Below are 18,194 nucleotides of genomic sequence, written 5' to 3' on the forward strand. Positions count from 1 at the left end.
TCTCATTCCATTCTCTAATAGGAAGCAACTGATTTAATACCTCAGCCATGCAGAGTGAATTTTATCCCATCTGAAAAATAAATGCATAAACGACATTGTAAAAAGGAAAGAAGCATCAGCACATAATATTATTCACCACTCCCCCTATAATCCACAAGATATTTGTTTCTGCAGCGTTCTGCATGCTGACAGTGATTAAGGGGTTTCCAACCTAAATGATTCTATGTGGCAGGCTCCTGTGGTAGCTTTCTCTGTGGGCAAAGTGGAGGGGAGAAATGACTTTTCATTGCCAGTACACTCAAAATCAAACAAGCTTGGATTTTAAAGCAGCCTAAAAGAGTTCGAAAACCGTTTCTCGGGGGGGGGGGTTTGTGGGTCTTGGGTATCTGGCTGCTTTAGGCTGGTTTGTAATCTTCAGTCACAGCATGGTTATCCTTACACCTGGCTATGTTTCTTCTGTTAATTAAAAATATTACAGCTGAAGGAGCAAACTCCAAACAAATGTACAGGCTAGATAATATCAGCTGCACTGAACTGCCCAGCAACATGCTCGTTTGGCATGTTACTTGCTTTGAAGGGACAGACAAAAATCATTCTTTCCAATGGACAGTTACTTTCACCATTCAAGATGAGTGACATCCTTTTGGGTGGTGCAGCTGGCTCCTGGTATATCCCTGTGGTCCTGGAGGAGGTGTGCCGTCATCTCTTCTCATGGTGTAGTCTGAGCTGAAACTGTCTTATCTAGTGGAGGAGGCATGACCATAACACTCCAGTGTGGGAAGGGGAGGGAAAAGAGTCCTTGCAGACCTCCTTGAGAACAAGGTTTGCAGTCAGACTGGTAACACCAGAGAAGCAAAATAAAAAGCTAAGAAGTTAATTTGATGCATAAAGCCTTGATCAGAAGTTTTTGTGCCTCATTTGGTACGTTAAGACTAGCAAAGTTAAGTCCTTCGGTTCCTGATTTTGTCTTCAGAGCAAAGTGAGGAATTCTTGGGTGAAACTCCTCTGTCTTGTTGTAGACAGTCCAAATGCAACATACTCCAGAATCAATATCTGAGAAACTTCCTTGGGAAACAGAGAAAAGGAAGGAGAGGAAAAGAAGACACATAATTTGTTTACTGTTACTGTATTTAAAGGAACCTGTAGACACTTTGGAATATTCTGGAGGCCAGGAGGAGGAAATAATGCTTGTGTACCCTGACTGCTTTGTACAAATTTCAGTTTGAGACCAACAAGTGTGACTTGGATTTTTTCTGAGGAATACCATAGCAAGTTCTACTTCTGAATAATAATAATTATGATTTTCATGCTCCCGTGCCCTTTCCTGTTCTTTGTATATAGTTACATAAAGCAAGAATGCTCCTAATACTTATTCACATTGCTTTAAGCCTCCCTAATCCAGCTCTTACCAACAAAAAGTCCTTTGCTTTTTAAAGCAAATCCTCAATTCATTGATAGAATGTTAATTATTTAGCCAATTGTGTTACCAGGCTACACTATGTGTACTCAGTTGTAAGAATCTTGCCCCCTCCTCTCAGACTTTCTCTTCCTCGCCACAAGGCTTCTCAGTAAAATTCAGCTGCGTAAATACCTTGCTGAACACAACATGTCTCATTTGACTGTCACTTCCACTCAACAACGAACACCTTTAACCTTGGTGTTTACGGTCCTGAGCTTTATCCTAAAACCTGTTTTCCTGATCAAAACATTTAGGTCACATCCATGAAATTGCCTAGTCACACAGGCCTCTTAGAATAGGAAGAATCTGTGATGCTTAATTTGGGGAAGAGCTTTGTTTGTTTGTTTTCAGGTTTTCTCTGTTTTGCAGGAATGTATTCGAAGATTAGGTCTAGTCATTTGAATGACGCTGCCCAAATAAATGCCCAGCTAATAAACAGATTTGCTTAATTGATACTCTGTGGATCTAGGACCATATAGATGGTCTTTGTTAACCTCTATACTCTCCAGGCACTAGAAGAGGAGAAGAGTGAGAAATTTACTTTATATGGCTTTCCAAAGTGCTTTAGAGAGCAAGCAGTAAGAATATGGGTATTCAATAAATATGACATCTGTGGGATAGTTAGCAATAGTTTGTACTCATTCTTTAAATGTTACAGGTGGGATTTGTATGTGTGCAGGGAGAAGAGGCAAGGGAACTGTCATTTATCCTTGTAATATTTGTGATTCCCTCCCATGCAAAAAAAAAAAAAACAACAACAGAGTAACCAGTAACCCTAGAGGGAGAAATCACATTTCTACTTATTTGGACATTACTGGAAATTCTGTATGGAATGTTTGGGTTTGGGGCAAAACCTCCAAAGAAAAGGATTGTGTGCACAGTGCAGCAAATGCAGAAGGCCTGATTCTTGTGCTCAGATGACCTTCAAAATAAGTAAGCTAACATTTGCTCACCTCAAAAAAAGAGCGGGTTAAAGAAGGATTTGAAAATATTTGTTTCTCTGAGAAAGGCATCATAAAATTAGCATGAAATAAACTTGTCTCACACATACTATCTATAGTTCAATTACTCTAATTCAAATCCACTATTTTTGCTATCAGTGTACCAGAAAGAAAAATATGCTAGAATAGTATCACGGAACAGTAGGGTTTTGGTGAGATTGCTTTTAATGCTGTTGCTTCATTCTCTTAGTTTGCAGAAGTCTTGCTTTAATTAATTTATGAAAAAACAGATGATCTTCTGTAGGTACTTATCGAAAGATGTAATCTCTTATCTCATGCACTTTGATATAGAACAAACTTCTACAGAAGAATAATTTGGAAAGGTTACTTCATACTGCTTTTGCGAGAGAGTCACCAATGAAGCTAGCATTTCAGGGCCTACAAAGGCTGGTAACTCATGAACTAGAATGAGGTTTCTTAGCAGCAATCAAAATTGCAGTATCTTCAAAAGCAAAACATTGGCAACTGCCAAACGAAACCTACAATAAGAAAACTGGTGATGTTTTCACAAAGTACTCAAACATTTGTCATTATTATTCTCAGAGACTACCTCTCATGGGAAAAGCGTCTTTGTTGTAATACTGTTAGCTATTTCATTGGGCAGATAAAGTAGTTAGCTGGTGGTGACTGAACTGCCTTCTTGCATATATCCATACAGGCCTGGTCTTTAGAAAGAAATGCAGTTATTTTTAACAATTGTAATAAATAACACAACTGTGACGTGAACTCATGTTTCTTGCCTACAACAAATGTTCACATGCAACATCAGGTTGGGCAGTCATGCATAAATTCCGACTCAAGCCATTTTCCTTCAGCCAGCAGGTCTGGTGCTGAACATGATTCATCCCTGCTATCTGGACCCATCAGCATTTGTAACTCACCTGCTGTTGGGATTAGGGTGTTATTTATACTTTGTACTATGGCAACAAATAGAAAAAAGAACATTTTAGGTTTGGGTTTCTCATGTATTAGATGATATGCAGACGTACGATAACAAAGCTAATCTTCTTCCCAAATGAATTTGCAGTTTAAATGCCAGACAGGGCAGTAGATAAGGCGGGAAAGAGAAGAATGACAAGAAGAAAAGTGTCACATACAGCTTTTTAGTCCTTTCGTAAAGATAAATAGAGACCTCTAGTTTCCAGGGCTGTCCATCTGTCATCTTTTACCACTGTATGCATTGATGTAATAGATAATATTTAAAAAAAATCATGGATTCATGTTTGTATCTCTGGATTGGACTTCAGGACTTTGATTACTGTGCACACTCACCAAAGAATGAATGTCCTTTTTTCTCTTTTTCAGGGGGAACAGCTTCCAGACAAAAGGGCTTTTTGGGGTGCATTCGATCTCTGCATTTAAATGGGCAGAAACTTGACCTTGAAGAGAGAGCTAAAATGACACCTGGTGTTAAACCTGGATGTCCAGGACATTGCAGCAGTTACGGTAACCTGTGCCATAATGGAGGAAAGTGTGTGGAGAAGTATAATGGTTACTCCTGTGACTGTACCAGCTCAGCCTACGAAGGACCTTTCTGCAAGGAAGGTGGGCCAAAGTCCCTAGGGGTCTCTGAATTACAGCACAGTTTCATCTTTGTCAGCTTTGTGTCCCCCACATTACGAGAAGTTCTAATATCAGCTGTCCCTTTAGCATTACTAAGCACTTCTCTTAAGCAGGCTGTAACACCTCCTTTTGTGGATTTCAGTGATGGCCCCAGAAATTAAAATGCTGATAGTTGTACTATTAAAGTTACCAACTATATCCCACTATGATTCCTGTATTCAATTGCATATAAGTTGGGTAAGTCATTAACAAATAGGGCTGAAATTTTTCATAACAGTTGCCTGCCCATGTCTGAATGTTTAGTTTGCCTGTTTTTAAACTTCATCCACGTTAACAAAATCTTCAGAGCTTTTCTTTACAGAGTTTTGGGGCAATGGTGTGACAAAAAGAGGTAGTCATCTTATGGGTTTTTGCCATTCCTGTGACAACCCATCCAAATGTTAAGAGATTTTAAAAATAAGCATGAAATATTCAGGAGAAAAATGGTTCACATGGTTTGGTCTCTGGTGAATGTGTCCTCACTGAACCTTTCTGGTGGCTCACAGGAGATGTTGCCAAGACCAGAAAAAGGAGCAGGGCAAATAAAGATCCAATGTAGATACAGCATGCTCTTTGGGAGTGGAAGGAACTGGCAAAACTCCTGCTCCATAACAACAAGGTGCAATGTGAGTGTTTTAATTTCCATGGCTGCCCCTCACCTCACAAACGCAGCAGGGTTACTGAGTGGGACACATCATCTGCCAGTGTAAATCCACTTAGTTGTACCGGAGCTGTGCTCACTAGCAGGAGCTGAGGGTTTGACACCAGTGCCATTAGAGGTGTAACAAATAACCACACAGTGCCCTGTTAGGGGATGCTGCTGTGGAGGTGGAGCTGCTTTACTGGGGAAAGTACTTGCAGTTGGTCTGTAGCTGAAGATATCACCATCCTGACTTCTCTATGCCTCACATTAGAAAAAATTGCTTTTATCACACCTGTATTTCATGGCCAGACTATGCCGTGATTATTGAAGACACAAGTTCTTGGGATCTGAGCATGCACAGGTAGATGTTTTTCTTCTTCTGGAGCTACCAAAGACAGCTTCCCGGACTGGCTTTCTTTGAGTCAATGTGTTGCTTTAATAATGACTTTGTTTAAACAGGAGACTGGAAAGCACAAATATGTTGTCTTTTGCGGGGGCAAGACAAAATACTGCCTTACCTGTTGGCTGTCAGAAGATGGTGAACTGGGCATTTGTTTGGCTGACAGACATTTTGGCCTGTTCCATGTTGTGGAGATCTGATTCCAGCACTTAAATAGCTGAATTTAGAGGCCTGTGCCCATACACTGTCCTTCTCTGTGCCAGACAGACAGACTGTAAGGAAGGACATGCTGCTTGTCCAAACCAAGGAACAGTGATGTCAGCTGGGTCAGGAGCAGTTGTCTGCTTCCAAGACAGTCACCTCATGTCCATGCCTGTCTGGGGGATCTGAAAATGCAGTAACTGAAATTATTCCCTTGGTGTATATCTGCTTTCAGAGGTTTCTGCAGTATTTGAAGCCGGCACTTCCATTACCTATATTTTCCAAGAACCTTATCCTGTCACAAAAAATGCAAGTACCCCAAGCTCTGCCATTTATGCGGATGCTGTCATGTCCAAGGAAAATATTGCATTTAGCTTTCTCACAGCGCATACTCCAAGCCTTCTGCTGTACATCAACACCTACTTTCATGAATATTTGGCTGTGATCCTCTCCAAGAATGGTAAGTGCTCTTGATTTGCTACCAAAGGGACACCAGTATAACTGTGTTAAGTGTTTTTTTGGGAGAATAATATAGAATTCTGCACTGATTTAAGTTCATTTCTGTGTCTGCAACTTTATCAACTTCATGGTATTCAGTTCATGCAAATGGCCATCACTTTTATTTATATCCCTTTATTTGGCATTCGGTGCCACACTTGCCTATTCAGTCTTTGAATAATCATGTTGTTGGGGCTTAAAATGTGCTTTGACTTTCATTTGGTAAGACCGTACAATAGCAATTCCTTGCTATTTATTCCACACTGAGATTCATTAGGCCTCCAAGGTAAGGGAATGAGAAATACCATGAATGTACAAGAGCACTCGGTGCAGAAATATAGTACAGTTTAACCTTTTGCATTGCTCTTCACTGGGTTGTTTCAATGGAGTATGGCTAGCACACCTGAATATTAAAGCGCCAGAAAATGTCAACATTTTCTAGGTTCACTGACCAAAACACGACCTGTAAATCTGTTTTCTGTTAAAAGGCACATGGTGTGGGGAGTTCTTGAAATCATGTAAAGATTTTAGGGGTTTAGTCCCTATGTCTTCTCAGTAAGATTCTGGCTCCCGAGTTCTTGCAATGCTTTCAGAAAACTCACTCCAGACAAACATCATCCTAGACAAATGGGGATGTTTGAATTATTCAAGAGTTATCAGGCACTGGAGCACTGGAAGTGATGAGTAAGCGTATTGGTGAGTCTCTAGCCTGTGGCAGAACAATAGAAAGTTAATGCTATGTGGTTGAATATGTACTTTTGACCCAATGACCCAGACCACTCTGAAAGTGTGTGAATTCCAAAGTAGGTAAGCTTTCAAGTACCATCAAATGAAACTATAAGGGGGAAACAAAAAAAAGAAGTTTTATTATCTGGATGGGCTTCGCACTGGTTTATCTCCTAGTTATGTCATGCAGCTAGCATTCAGGCTGGTATGGGATGAGTATCCAAATCCCTGGGAGGAGCAGCTGGGACAGTATCAGTCTGGACCCATCTCCCCTAACCAAAGGTGCAGCAGTGCGGTGGGACTACTACGGAAACCCTCTTTCCTCTCCCACCCAGTCCCAGACTTCCATCTCTGCTTTGCTCTCAGAGGGAAGTGATTATGATTTTCAGAAATATGAATATTCCAATGTGTAGCTCCAGGGTGGCAGAGGTTTGCTCCTGCTGAGGGTGAAACCTTGGAATCTGCTTCTCAGTTACACTTGGGTCTCTTGATGCCACTGAGGCAATCAAAAGTAGCCCTAAAGTGAGTGAAATGTAATATCAATTTAAAGCGCCTTCATTGCTGCCAGAGTAGTGTAAAATGACCTTAGAAACATGAGCCAATTGACTTTTATTGATGGAGTACAATCATAAGCAGGCTATAATTGTGAAGTTCTGGAAGGGGAGACTCTAATGGTGATTGCGAAAGGGGTTGGGATTAGGACACTGGGATCATCTCTTGTAGCAGCTCAGTGGGAGCAGAGATAAGCCTTGCGTTGTGGCTGCACCATCTGCAGGTCTCCGCTTTGGTTCAGATAGAGATAGAAACTCAGTGCTTCTGGAAATTAGGTAGAGCAGCTCTCAGCACACTCAGGCAAATGAAACAACGGTGGTTTTCTCAGACTTGTATCTCTATTTACTTGCTTGTAAAATGAAGATAACAGTAGTTTAGAGGGTTGGTGAGATGTCAGGCTCCAAAACTCTGCACTATGAATGTGCAAAGAATTATTAAGAGAACTAGCTGACCTTGATTAACTCCTGAGCTGACCTTAGTTAACTCCTGAAAGTCACTTTCAGGGTTGATCTGTGCATGCTACTGTGTCATTTTTTCAAGACAATCATTTCAGCATGTATATTCCTTCCCTTTTGTCCCAAATGTAATAATTTTTAAAAATCTCTTATCCTCTTATTTTTTGGTCTTGTTGGAATTGAAATTATTCCAATGAAAATAATGTTGAGATATGTTACTCTTTCTTCCTCCAAGAGGTTTATGCTTGCCATAAAGTTACTGGACTATGAATAACAATGTCCTTTGTAGCATTAAAAGGGAGTGCGATTCCGTCTCTTTTATTGGCTCATTTTCAAGGAAGCTTGCTGAGTCTGGCAGTGTGTAGTAGGACCTGAGCAGGTCCCTGCTGGATAACTGATAGGCTAAATAAAGGTTAGGCTCCTGGTGAAATGGGAATGGGCATTCTCACTTGAGAGGTGAACAGGAGTATTCTTTGCCATAACCCCAAGACCCTTTCCACTTGTTAAGAAATTATGCTGGAACAACCTATGTTAATGCTTCACCTTTTGTAAGTATTTTTCAAGCTACTACTTGTGTATCTTGTTATTTCTTTTTTCTATTAGCCACAAAATAATTAGGCAAATTATTAGTTAATAAGAGTGACAATGAGAAGAATATTTCTGGTACTTCAGACTTCTAGCGTTAAATATTTAACATAAAAGAAGTGAAAGTGTCTGCAAGGGTTATTCGTAGTTAGACCGTATTAAAAGGGGTTTATATGAAAGTGAACTTGTATAGGCAGCTATGGTCTAATGCAGTCAGGTGTGAAATATTACCTGTAAAATCAATTGGGTTTGGTAAAATTAATTTAATCATATTTAATGCCAATACACTTTGTACTGAGAGTCTGTAAAGAAGTTCCTATCATCAGAACATACAGTACGTATTGATTGAGACACTAGAATTGTGGTAGTAAAATGATTCATTTAGAGATCAAACAGGCCAGTGTCAGGTCGGGGAAAGGAAATAAAATCTCCACATGCCCACTTGTGGCTTCACCCATCCAGATCAATGCTGTCCACACACAAGGTCCCTGCAGTGCTTGGAGCCTTAGAGGGCAGGTGGTTCATGAAGGAGATAAAAGTTATGACAGATGTTGGGTACCACCATACGTCAATGTAGAAGATACAACTCTAGACCTATACTGATTACCTCCTTCTATAAAACGAGATGCTCAACAGGATCTAGCAGCTAATATTTCTAGAAATGGTTCCCACCCAAAGAACTTATCTATATCACAAGGTTGTTCTTGCCTCTGATCAATTGGCTCATGTCCTGGCAGCTTATGGGTAAGTTTTCAAAAGCTGATGTTTTTAAAGATGACTTAGGGATTCTTTCTGCCATTAGTTAATAGTTATGCTTCTAAATCTTTGACAATTGCAGGCAATAACTTAGCATTGTCCTCCCCAGTCTTAATATTGTACCCATGGAGTTTCAAATTACACATGTACATTGATGTGTATGCATTGTATATAGATGGGTATGTGTACATGTATATAGATGGGCATTTATATGTGTATATAGATATATACATATGTGGTATGTAAAGCTCACATAGTCCCATTGATCCCACATCTAAAAGATTAGCAGTACTGTAATAATTGACAGTGCTTTTTTAATATCAGTGCTGCAGAAAATTCAAGTTATAGTGCTCATTACTAAGCTACAGAAAATGGGTAAACATCTCTAATTAGCCTTTTCAGTGGGTCAGTCCACAGAAGGTTTTGATATCATGAGAAGCTACGGCAAAGAAAGTAGTATTTTTTTCTTTCCCAGGCTAAATTTTCACTGTACATTTTTGCATCTACAGAGATTTCAGCAAGTTACCAGTACCTTAGCACTATTATCTTTGTCTTAATCCCTAAAGACAATAATTGATGGGGGAGAAAAACTGTTGCTGCTTCTCCATGCTCTGTTCTTCCTCCCCCCCTGCAAATAATTAAATATTATATGAATATGATGAAGTATATTGTCTAGAAAATGTTTTCCCAAGTCTTTGATTCTCCATGTTGTTGGCTTTCTCTGTGGAAACAATACAATACCTGATCCAGAAAAACAGCAGATAGCCAGATGGAAGAAAAGAGATAGAATCTCAAACAGCGATTGAAAATTTATCTGTATTTATTATCTGATCTCATAAGAAACTAAAAAATTTCAGTATTTTTTTCTTTGTTTCTATCCAGTACCTATTGCCATCACAGTGAGCTCTGTTCTCAAAATCTTTTGTAAAGCAGGACTCTGAAATCGCATAGGAAAGATTAAAGAGAAGGAAAAAACATAGTTAAAAAAAAAAAGTACAAATGAAAGCAGCTTGAGTAATTCTTCTGTTAAGTTTCTGATACTCACTAAATAGCAGGACCTAGATCAAGTCCTATCTGCCCTGTCCTATAAGGTCTTGAAATCAGTTGACACATGAAGTAAATGCGAAAAGAAAACAAAATCTGTAATAGAGCTAAGCTGAATTAATACCGTACAAAAAATAAGCCAATGTCATCAGTGAGAAGCTACTGGGTGGGTTGTTGTTTTTTTTTCAATAAACTAGAAATCTACTGTAAGCTCCTCCTGTCTCTAAGTCAGAAGTAGCCTTTCTGTTGAAGACATGTAAATTCTCCTTGCTGTTTCTGCTTTACAAGTCTGTTGAGCTGCATTTCCAGCAACTTTTCTCAAGCAAACCCCAAACTATTGTCATTCATTGGAAAGAAAGGTAAAAAATCTAGTTCAATCTTCGAGACAAAGAATCTTTTGATTCCATTCACGCTGTGTGCTCTGGAGTTCAGTGGGGCAAAACTAAAATAATTGTGGAAAACTTACTGAAACACTGAGGTGGGTTTTGGAGGTGATTTTTCTGGTTCTTTAGCTTTACTACCTTGCGGGTTTATGTTTTGGGATGTGGGTACCACGTAGCTAACATAACTGTGGCAGAAAGACCCTCAAGGCTATACTATTGCTAGCACTATTGTCTTTTTTTGAGAGCACCTTCTGGCTCATAGACTTCGAACACCCATTAAACAACCTGCACAATTTATGTGACTGAAGTGGAAAATAGTGCCAAGCTTCAGGTACAGTTATTTTTAACAGATCAGAAGTGCAGAAGACAGCTTTGTTGAGGAGACTAGTTTTCAAGCAACTGTCTGTGAGTGACTGAGGGGCAACCCCAGTCTATTCACAGCCATTACGTGATTTCATATGGCAGATAGGACTATATATCTTCTAAATACAACTTCAAGCAATTGTTGTAGTTGGCCCTGAAAGCTTATGTTATTTACTGAGTGAGGGGCCGGTGAGAGTCTGAGTGGGAATGGTGAATGTAAAAGAAATCTTCCCCATGGCCTGTAAATGGGAAGCTGGCTGTGGCACTGTGAGTAAATAGGGTTGGGATGGCAGATCTCCCAACCAGTGTCTTTATGTAAACAGAGAAACTCCTGTGGGTATAACAGCTCTGGTGCCTTGGGTGATTCTCTGCTTGTAAGCACACGTCACAGAAAATAGGAATGCTGCTTAGAGTTCTCAGTTCAAATCCAACACTAAAAAGTCTTTGCAGGAAGAGGTGAACTTGGCACCCAAACCCAGCTCTTTTTGTTTGTTTTAGCATATGGCACTAAATCTCTTAAGTATGCAAAACTAACTGGAAAGGAGAAGCAGCGACAACATTCAGCCAAGGACCGGCAGATTTCTTTATCTGCTTTCCAAGAGGAGAGAACTGAAAGATCTGCCTCATTAGCTGAATTCATGGACATGTTTGTACTTATGAAGATTATTTTGCCATACTGAAGGGTCAAGAGATGTTCTAGAGACCCACAAGGGAAAAACAAGGGAACTATAATTGAATTACATTGAGCAGGAAAGGTTGAGCGTGCAATTAATAATTGATCTGTGCTCTGCATGTATATAGACTGTCTTTGAACTCACCGGTATCTGGCATAAAACCCCAGACCACTGGCTGCAAATAATCAGCTAGGAAGAAGGCACACATTCCCATTTGCTTGGAGGAGGTGTTCATTTCCTAGAGGACATCAGTTCCTAGCTCACTTTTTGCAGTTGAAAAGTCATTTTTGTTGTTGGATTTCTGTGGAGCTGTCCTGAAAAGGGTGGGGAGGAAGGACAGAAGGTCGCAAACTTCTATGTTTAAATAGATGCTTGATACATATATGCTCTTCAATAATTCTGAAATTACAGTCTTAGAACTATTTTTGCCAAAATGTTTAGCCCTGAGAATTGATAGTAGCAACTTTTCAGTTATTCTTAAATTGTGAATTATCTGTGTTGTGGACATGAGAGCTGTGTAGTGAGAGCTGTAGCCCAGTAGGACTGCTGGCTCAGGTGTTGCCTTGGAGCACTGTAGCTGTTTCCAAACAGCACAAAGCCCAAGATAATACTACTTGAAAAAAACCTGAGTCCAAGGAAACTTTCTTCTCTATCTTGCTCGTAGTGTCCCTATTAGTATGTGTTTTTTTCTCATAACACACAAGTTATGCCGGCTGGATAATGAAAAGGTGACTTTGTCCCTCTCTGATGAAATTGGGTGTTTGTGCCTTAATCCTTATGACTGAGATTTGCCTTCAGGAATCCTAGGTTGAGACCAGGGGAAAAGTCTGGAGCAAGGAAGATGTACACTTGGTGGAAGAGGATCAGATCAGGGAATGCTTAAGCAAACTGGGCATACATAAATCCATGGGCCCTGGCAGGGTGCACCCAGGAGTGCTGAGGGAGCCGACAGATGGCTTTTCAAGGCCAATCAAGAAGCAATGGGCACAAACTGAAACACATGAGGTTTTGTCTGCAGGTCAGGAAACTTTTTTTTACTATGGGGATGACTGAGCACTGACACAACTTGTAGCAAATTATGAAGTCTCCATCCTTGGAAATACTCAAAAGCCGTCTGAACATGGCCCTGGGCAGCCAGCTCTAAGTGTCCCTGCCTGAGTGGGGGGCAGGGGGTGGATGGCATGACCTCAGAGGTCTCTTCCAACATCAGCCGTTCTATGATACTGTGACAGATTGCAGAAGTATGATGCATTTGAAGGTGAAGTAGTGAAAGTATATGGATATAAGCACATATTTTGCTGCAGAAAAATTCATCATAATGCTACCATTATATGGTTCTTGTACTAGGATTGTTACTAAGCAAATGTTTCATCCTTCCTCTAATTTTTCCATTAGATGACTTAAGAACATAAGTCAGTTCTTTGTATGCCAATGGTTATGGCTTTTTATGAAACTCAAAGATTTCCCTTGAGAGTTTGCTATAATCAGGAGGGGATCACTGATTAAAGGATCCAACTTCTCCAGTGACAGAGCTGACATAACCTATGAAACAGGCTGTGCTTAGATGGACTTACTGGTCAGAGGAGCAGAACATTTCCCAGAGATTTGTGACCAGCCAGGCAGTGTCTGTAAAGCTCAACACAAACAAGGATCATTAACCTCAGAAAACCATTAACCCACAAATTCTGTGATGTCTTTATTACGAGTCAAGAACAAAAAGGAGGTTTGAGAAGAGAAGCGTATGATTATTCTTCTCTAGTTTTATTTAAAACAGTATTGCTAGCTCTTCTCTTCCACAGACATCATGTAGTGTTCAAATTGATTGCTTTTTTTTTTTCTGTTCAGTCTGCTTTTTCCATGTTCTTATTCTGAACATTATGGTTATTTGTTAGGTCAGTGTGAAACAAGTCCTTGCTTGAACAGGTATTTGTACTGCCAAAACCCAAACAGGAACAGTTGAAAGATATTAGGAAAAGAATGGAATCTATGAGCCAGGATCTTGGTGAGGGCAGGTTAGTATGAATTCCTCGGGGTATCACAACAGAGGATCTCAGTCTTTTCTGCCTGCAAGCTGTTCACACAGTTAGTGAAGATGCATAATTTGCAAAGCCAGGTTGAACTTTTGGGATAAAATTCATAGGATGATACTCTTTATTTCATTCACTGGCTAAAGAATAAAAACTCTTCCTGCCAGCCTGGCTGCTACACTACTCTTAAATGAAAAGTACAGTGTGAGATGAAAGCCAGGTAAGATTCTTCCACATACAAAGGTGAGTAAACCATAGGGCCTACTGAATGTAGCCTACCATGAGTAGGCTAATGGTATCCAGTGTGTGTTAAAAGACAGGGGGAGAGATCTGAGCAGCAGACTGAAGAGTATCATACAGATAGCTTTTGTTAATTAAGGGTCTTGAGGTGACTTTCAAAATTCCACAAAATGTGTAAAAAAGGTACAGATTAAAATTTACCAGAATAAATCTCACCATCAGAAAGCAAGTAATTTCAGGGAGATTTAACTGCATCTGATGCCCTCAGCTCCTTCCTTCATCTTCCCCCTTCGGGGGGAAAAAAGATAATTAATGTAGCATCACTTTGTAAAAGAAACAGCAATCAGTTCCTTCACCAGAAAGAAGTAACTAGGAATAAAGCAATAATGATAATGACTAATATTTTTTAAAATCACTGAAACCCAGAGGTTTTATGTAATTTTCCAAAGGATGCTGACATTCATCTATTTCACCAACAGATAAACTGTGACACAATGAAGGAAGACAATTTGTCAGCTGTCATCAAGCTGGTAGATCCCAAATTGTGGCAGGGCTCTGTCCATCACCTGCAGGGTACACAAATACACCAGCGTGTATGCTTACCCATAAGCTAAACTGGAGAGACAGTGTTTAGTATTGTCCCACATCCATGAGTTAGTTCTATTCCCGTTTTAGGCCCAGCCACTTCGGCATGGACGTGGGCTGTTTTGTTTAGATGAGTTTCCCTTTAAAATCGCTGGAATAAGCCCTGTCTTTAAGCCACTCGGTATGTGCATGGTAGCTCTATGACTTTGGTCCTCTGGGTCATCTTTTAGACTTGCAACATTTTCTAGCTTTGGAGCAAGAAGCATCTGCCAGTTCCTTTTTAATTGCTGGTCAGCCTATGTTAAGCCAACTGGCTGCTGGTGGGAATGAGATGTCTACGAATGTTAAACACATTTGTCAGTCATGCGGGAGCTGGCTACACTTGTTGATGTTTAAGTGACATTCTCAATCTGGCTCCAGCTGACTAGCAGGACTGTAAAGTGAACTGAGGTTATGTGCTTCCAGATAGGCTCCTTTAGGGCCTTTTGGGGGTGTGGGTTTTTTCCAAGTTGAAGAAATGCAACATAAAAGTGGGTTTTGTTAGTACAGAATGGCCTGCATGTAATTCTTAAGTCCTGAATGTCTCAAGCATTAGAGTGGGAGGCATTCAAATTGGGGGGATTGACTTTTTTTTTAAACCCTATTAAACAGTGTCACCTAAGCAAATGCAATAGCTGAGTAATCATATCAGCAAACATGTTCAACAGCTTCACCTTTTTGTTTTCTCCATGCAAAACAAATAGCAAGAGTCACCTCTGAAAAATGTGCAAGTACTTCCTTAGTTAAACACCACTGAACACTGGAGAGATGGGCCCTGTTCATTCAAATCACCAGCGGCACTTCCACTGAAGAGTAAATTTACTGAGTAAATATCCCTGGGGAGAAGCTGCTAATTAAGGAGCAGGTTTCTTAGCCAGCTGCTCCTAACCGAGGAAACGGAGATTCATTTTTATGTATCTAGGCTATGAAGAGGGACAGTGTCACGCTGAAGCTGTGCAAGTTGCCAGAGAGGTATTTTGTGGTAGAGATGACTGAAAACTGTCATGTGCTGTTCTGCAATCAGGAATGAGAAAACATTTCCACTATATGAGCTTAAAATTACTTTCTGGGATATTTTTTTTTTCTCATAATAGCAACATCAGTAGCCTCGCTGATATATTCCATCCTTTTTTTAATTGGTGCCTTCCTTAATTATTTTCCCTTTTAGCTATAGCCCAGGTGAGTGTTGAGGGTGGATGCAGTGGTGTAGTTAACACCTTACAGTCTGATGACGGTGATTGCTGGTTTGTGACAGCTGTAAGATGTTCTGTTGTTTCTAAACTCCTTTGTTTCTTCGTGCCTCTGAGGCAATGGGAAATCCACAGGTAGTCCAAGGCCCTTTTCCTGATGCAGTGTTCTGTTATTTTATATGTACACATTTCTTCCAAATCAGAGTTGTCAGCTGCCCTGATTTAAATTATCTTTCCTATTGTTATGTGGTCGTGATAAAGTTGTATGTTTTATGTGTGCCACTCACATGTGCTCCCTGAATGAATCTCAGCTTCTCTGAGCAGTGCAAAGTGTCTTGCCAGCTGGTCCAGCCAGTTTAAGTCATTAGAAAGTGCTGCTGAAGTTGGTGGAGGTGTTTGGTTCAGTCTGGGCTCATTTAAAACCAGCTTCTGTAAATGAAGGTCCTGCAGAGAAGTGTCAGACTCCAAGGACATATTCCCTTGCTTGCTGTTTGGTTCTTGAAGACTAAATGACACCAGACTTGTGGTCCTGGTGACATGTGACAAGAACCTTGCTTATGCATGATGGATTTACAGACCAAGTTCCTGGTATCCAAGTTTTTTGTTTTCTGCAGAGCTGCTTTAACCTTTTTGCCAAATACCTAGTGCTGGGTGAGATCTTTCAAGCCAGGAAGTCTTTTTCTGAGCTAGAGCACTCTCTGTAATATTTTCCCATGCTCCCTTTTCCAGCTGGTGATTTAAAAATTGCTATTTTATTTTCAACACAAGCTTTGACAGTCCAGAATGAATGTAAAGTTAGTGGGCTTAGGCCACAAAGCCACCAGATGTTTCTGACATTCCACTCAGGCACTGCTGTAGACACAGGCAAAAGAAAGACAGCCCTCCTGTTGATGTGTTCAGTCAGAAAAGGGTCTGGACATAGAACATGCAACATCATGGCCAAGGTGTTTCTCATGCTGTTGAGTTTAAGAATATATTTTTGGTCCTAAGGCTGAACATTTTGAAACCTCTAACTAGTTTAATGTCCTTGTTACCACTATACTTAAGAGCTGCTACCTCATCTTTCTTGTCCTCAGCAAAAAGACAGAAGCAGTTTGAGAACACCATGCTGTTCCTGTAGCTGCCTGGAAGCTGGTTTTGCTGATGCTGGTCATTAGTGTACTCCTAGCAAGTACTAACCCTGGCCTCCATCGCCACTGAAAGAGTGTCTCTGGAGTGTTTTGTTTCAGGAAATTATCCCCAACCTAGTCACCAGCATGGGATGGCATAAATACTGCCCTTCGGTCCGTTTCCCAGAACTTCCCTCTGCACAAGGGGAACCTCTGTTAAAATGTAGCTGTTGACCCCAGTAGAGAGACGTGGTTCAGCCCTAAGTCATGGACTATAGTACTGCAGGTTACACACCAAAGACCACAGTAATGTAGCAAGCCAGCTTTGATATTGGTAGTGGTCTCATCACAGTAGCACAGCAGCCCGTGTGGACTCATTTCGCCCAGAAGTGGTGAAAAGAGGCCACGCTGCACTGTGTGACACTGTGGCTATAGTGTGCCTGCTCCCCTCTTGGGCTGTTCTGGAGCCAGCACAGCATATCTGCATGCTGATCTGCAGTCTGCAGAATTTGAAGCTGAAAGGGATGACTATAATAATCAAGTGTGAATCTACTCTTACCTAACACTGCTGAGGTAATATGCACAAAATTATGCTGGTAAAGTTTTCCAGCCTAAGGCCAAAAGCATGATACCTCTTTCTTTCCTTCCCTCCCTCTTTTATGTGCTTAATAGAAATTACCTTCAGCAATTCCACATACATTAGAGAAGGAAGAAAACACAACAGGTAGTGCATTGCTTGAGCATTATGGCACTCCAGGTGTGCATGCTCAGACACGGGGAGCTGAAAAGAGGATGACAGGCATGACTGCAACAAGTCTACCAGAAATTACACTGCTCATGATTAGCGAGAATCCCTATTGTGAGGCAAAAATGATGCAAAATCGAAAGACTAGAGAGCTGGGAGAATAGAGCTGGTTGATGCACATATTTTTATTTGCAGTTAGTGATGCTGGGCTGATGTAGATAGAGAAAGTCAGTGGACCAGATAATGAAAATCCAAAGGATAAAAAAAATTCTTAATAATAATCTTAATTAATAATCCATTTATTTTGCCTGTCAAGTAGCAAAATGGCAATGTAATCTGCTGTACTCTGAAAACAGAAGAAGTTTTGGTACTGAATGCTATCCAAAATCTGCTCTCAGCTATGGTGGTGCAAATTCAAAAACACCTCTGGAGAGATGAGCTCATGTTCTTCTGGTTAATATTAATGTAAATCTCCCCCTTGCAAAATGCCAACTTTAATTCAATAGTTTTGAAGAGTAGCCATCCAAAAAAAGTTGCCATTGGAATTTAAAGCAATTTGGTAAAATCAGATGCTATTTACTGATCTCTTCAAAACATTTAAAGTAAAATCGTACCACTAGAAAAAAGTAAGATCTGTTCTTAATGGATGTCAAGGACTTCCTCCATTGACTCCCAAAAAATGTTAAGGATAGTTTCTGGTTTAAAATCAGTGCTACTCTCATGAAGTCAATGGGTAGATCCCTGCTCGCAGCACCTGAGAGCCTAGATAGATTGCATATCTTGCTGGCTCTCTGAACACAAACGTGCTGGTTGCTACATTGATCACCTGAATATAGCAGTACTATTTATATACTGGTGTGTTCATAGCATTTGAAAAGAGTTGAGAAAGTTTTTTTGCATTTACAAACTAAGCAACT

The 18,194-nt window shown here is 40.3% G+C and overlaps 1 protein-coding gene across 1 annotated transcript in view; it reads left to right on the forward strand.

Moving 5' to 3' along the window:
- Nucleotides 1-18,194, forward strand: part of CNTNAP5 (contactin associated protein family member 5) — a 295,991-nt gene that overhangs the window by 249,891 nt on the left and 27,906 nt on the right. The window contains exons 18-19 of the mRNA XM_037398285.1: nt 3,766-4,005; nt 5,542-5,766. Coding sequence (XP_037254182.1) covers nt 3,766-4,005; nt 5,542-5,766 — 465 coding nt within the window. The remainder of the gene's footprint in view (nt 1-3,765; nt 4,006-5,541; nt 5,767-18,194) is intronic.

The sequence above is a fragment of the Falco rusticolus genome, chromosome 8 (genome assembly GCF_015220075.1).
Source record: "Falco rusticolus isolate bFalRus1 chromosome 8, bFalRus1.pri, whole genome shotgun sequence".
Taxonomy (NCBI): domain Eukaryota; kingdom Metazoa; phylum Chordata; class Aves; order Falconiformes; family Falconidae; genus Falco; species Falco rusticolus.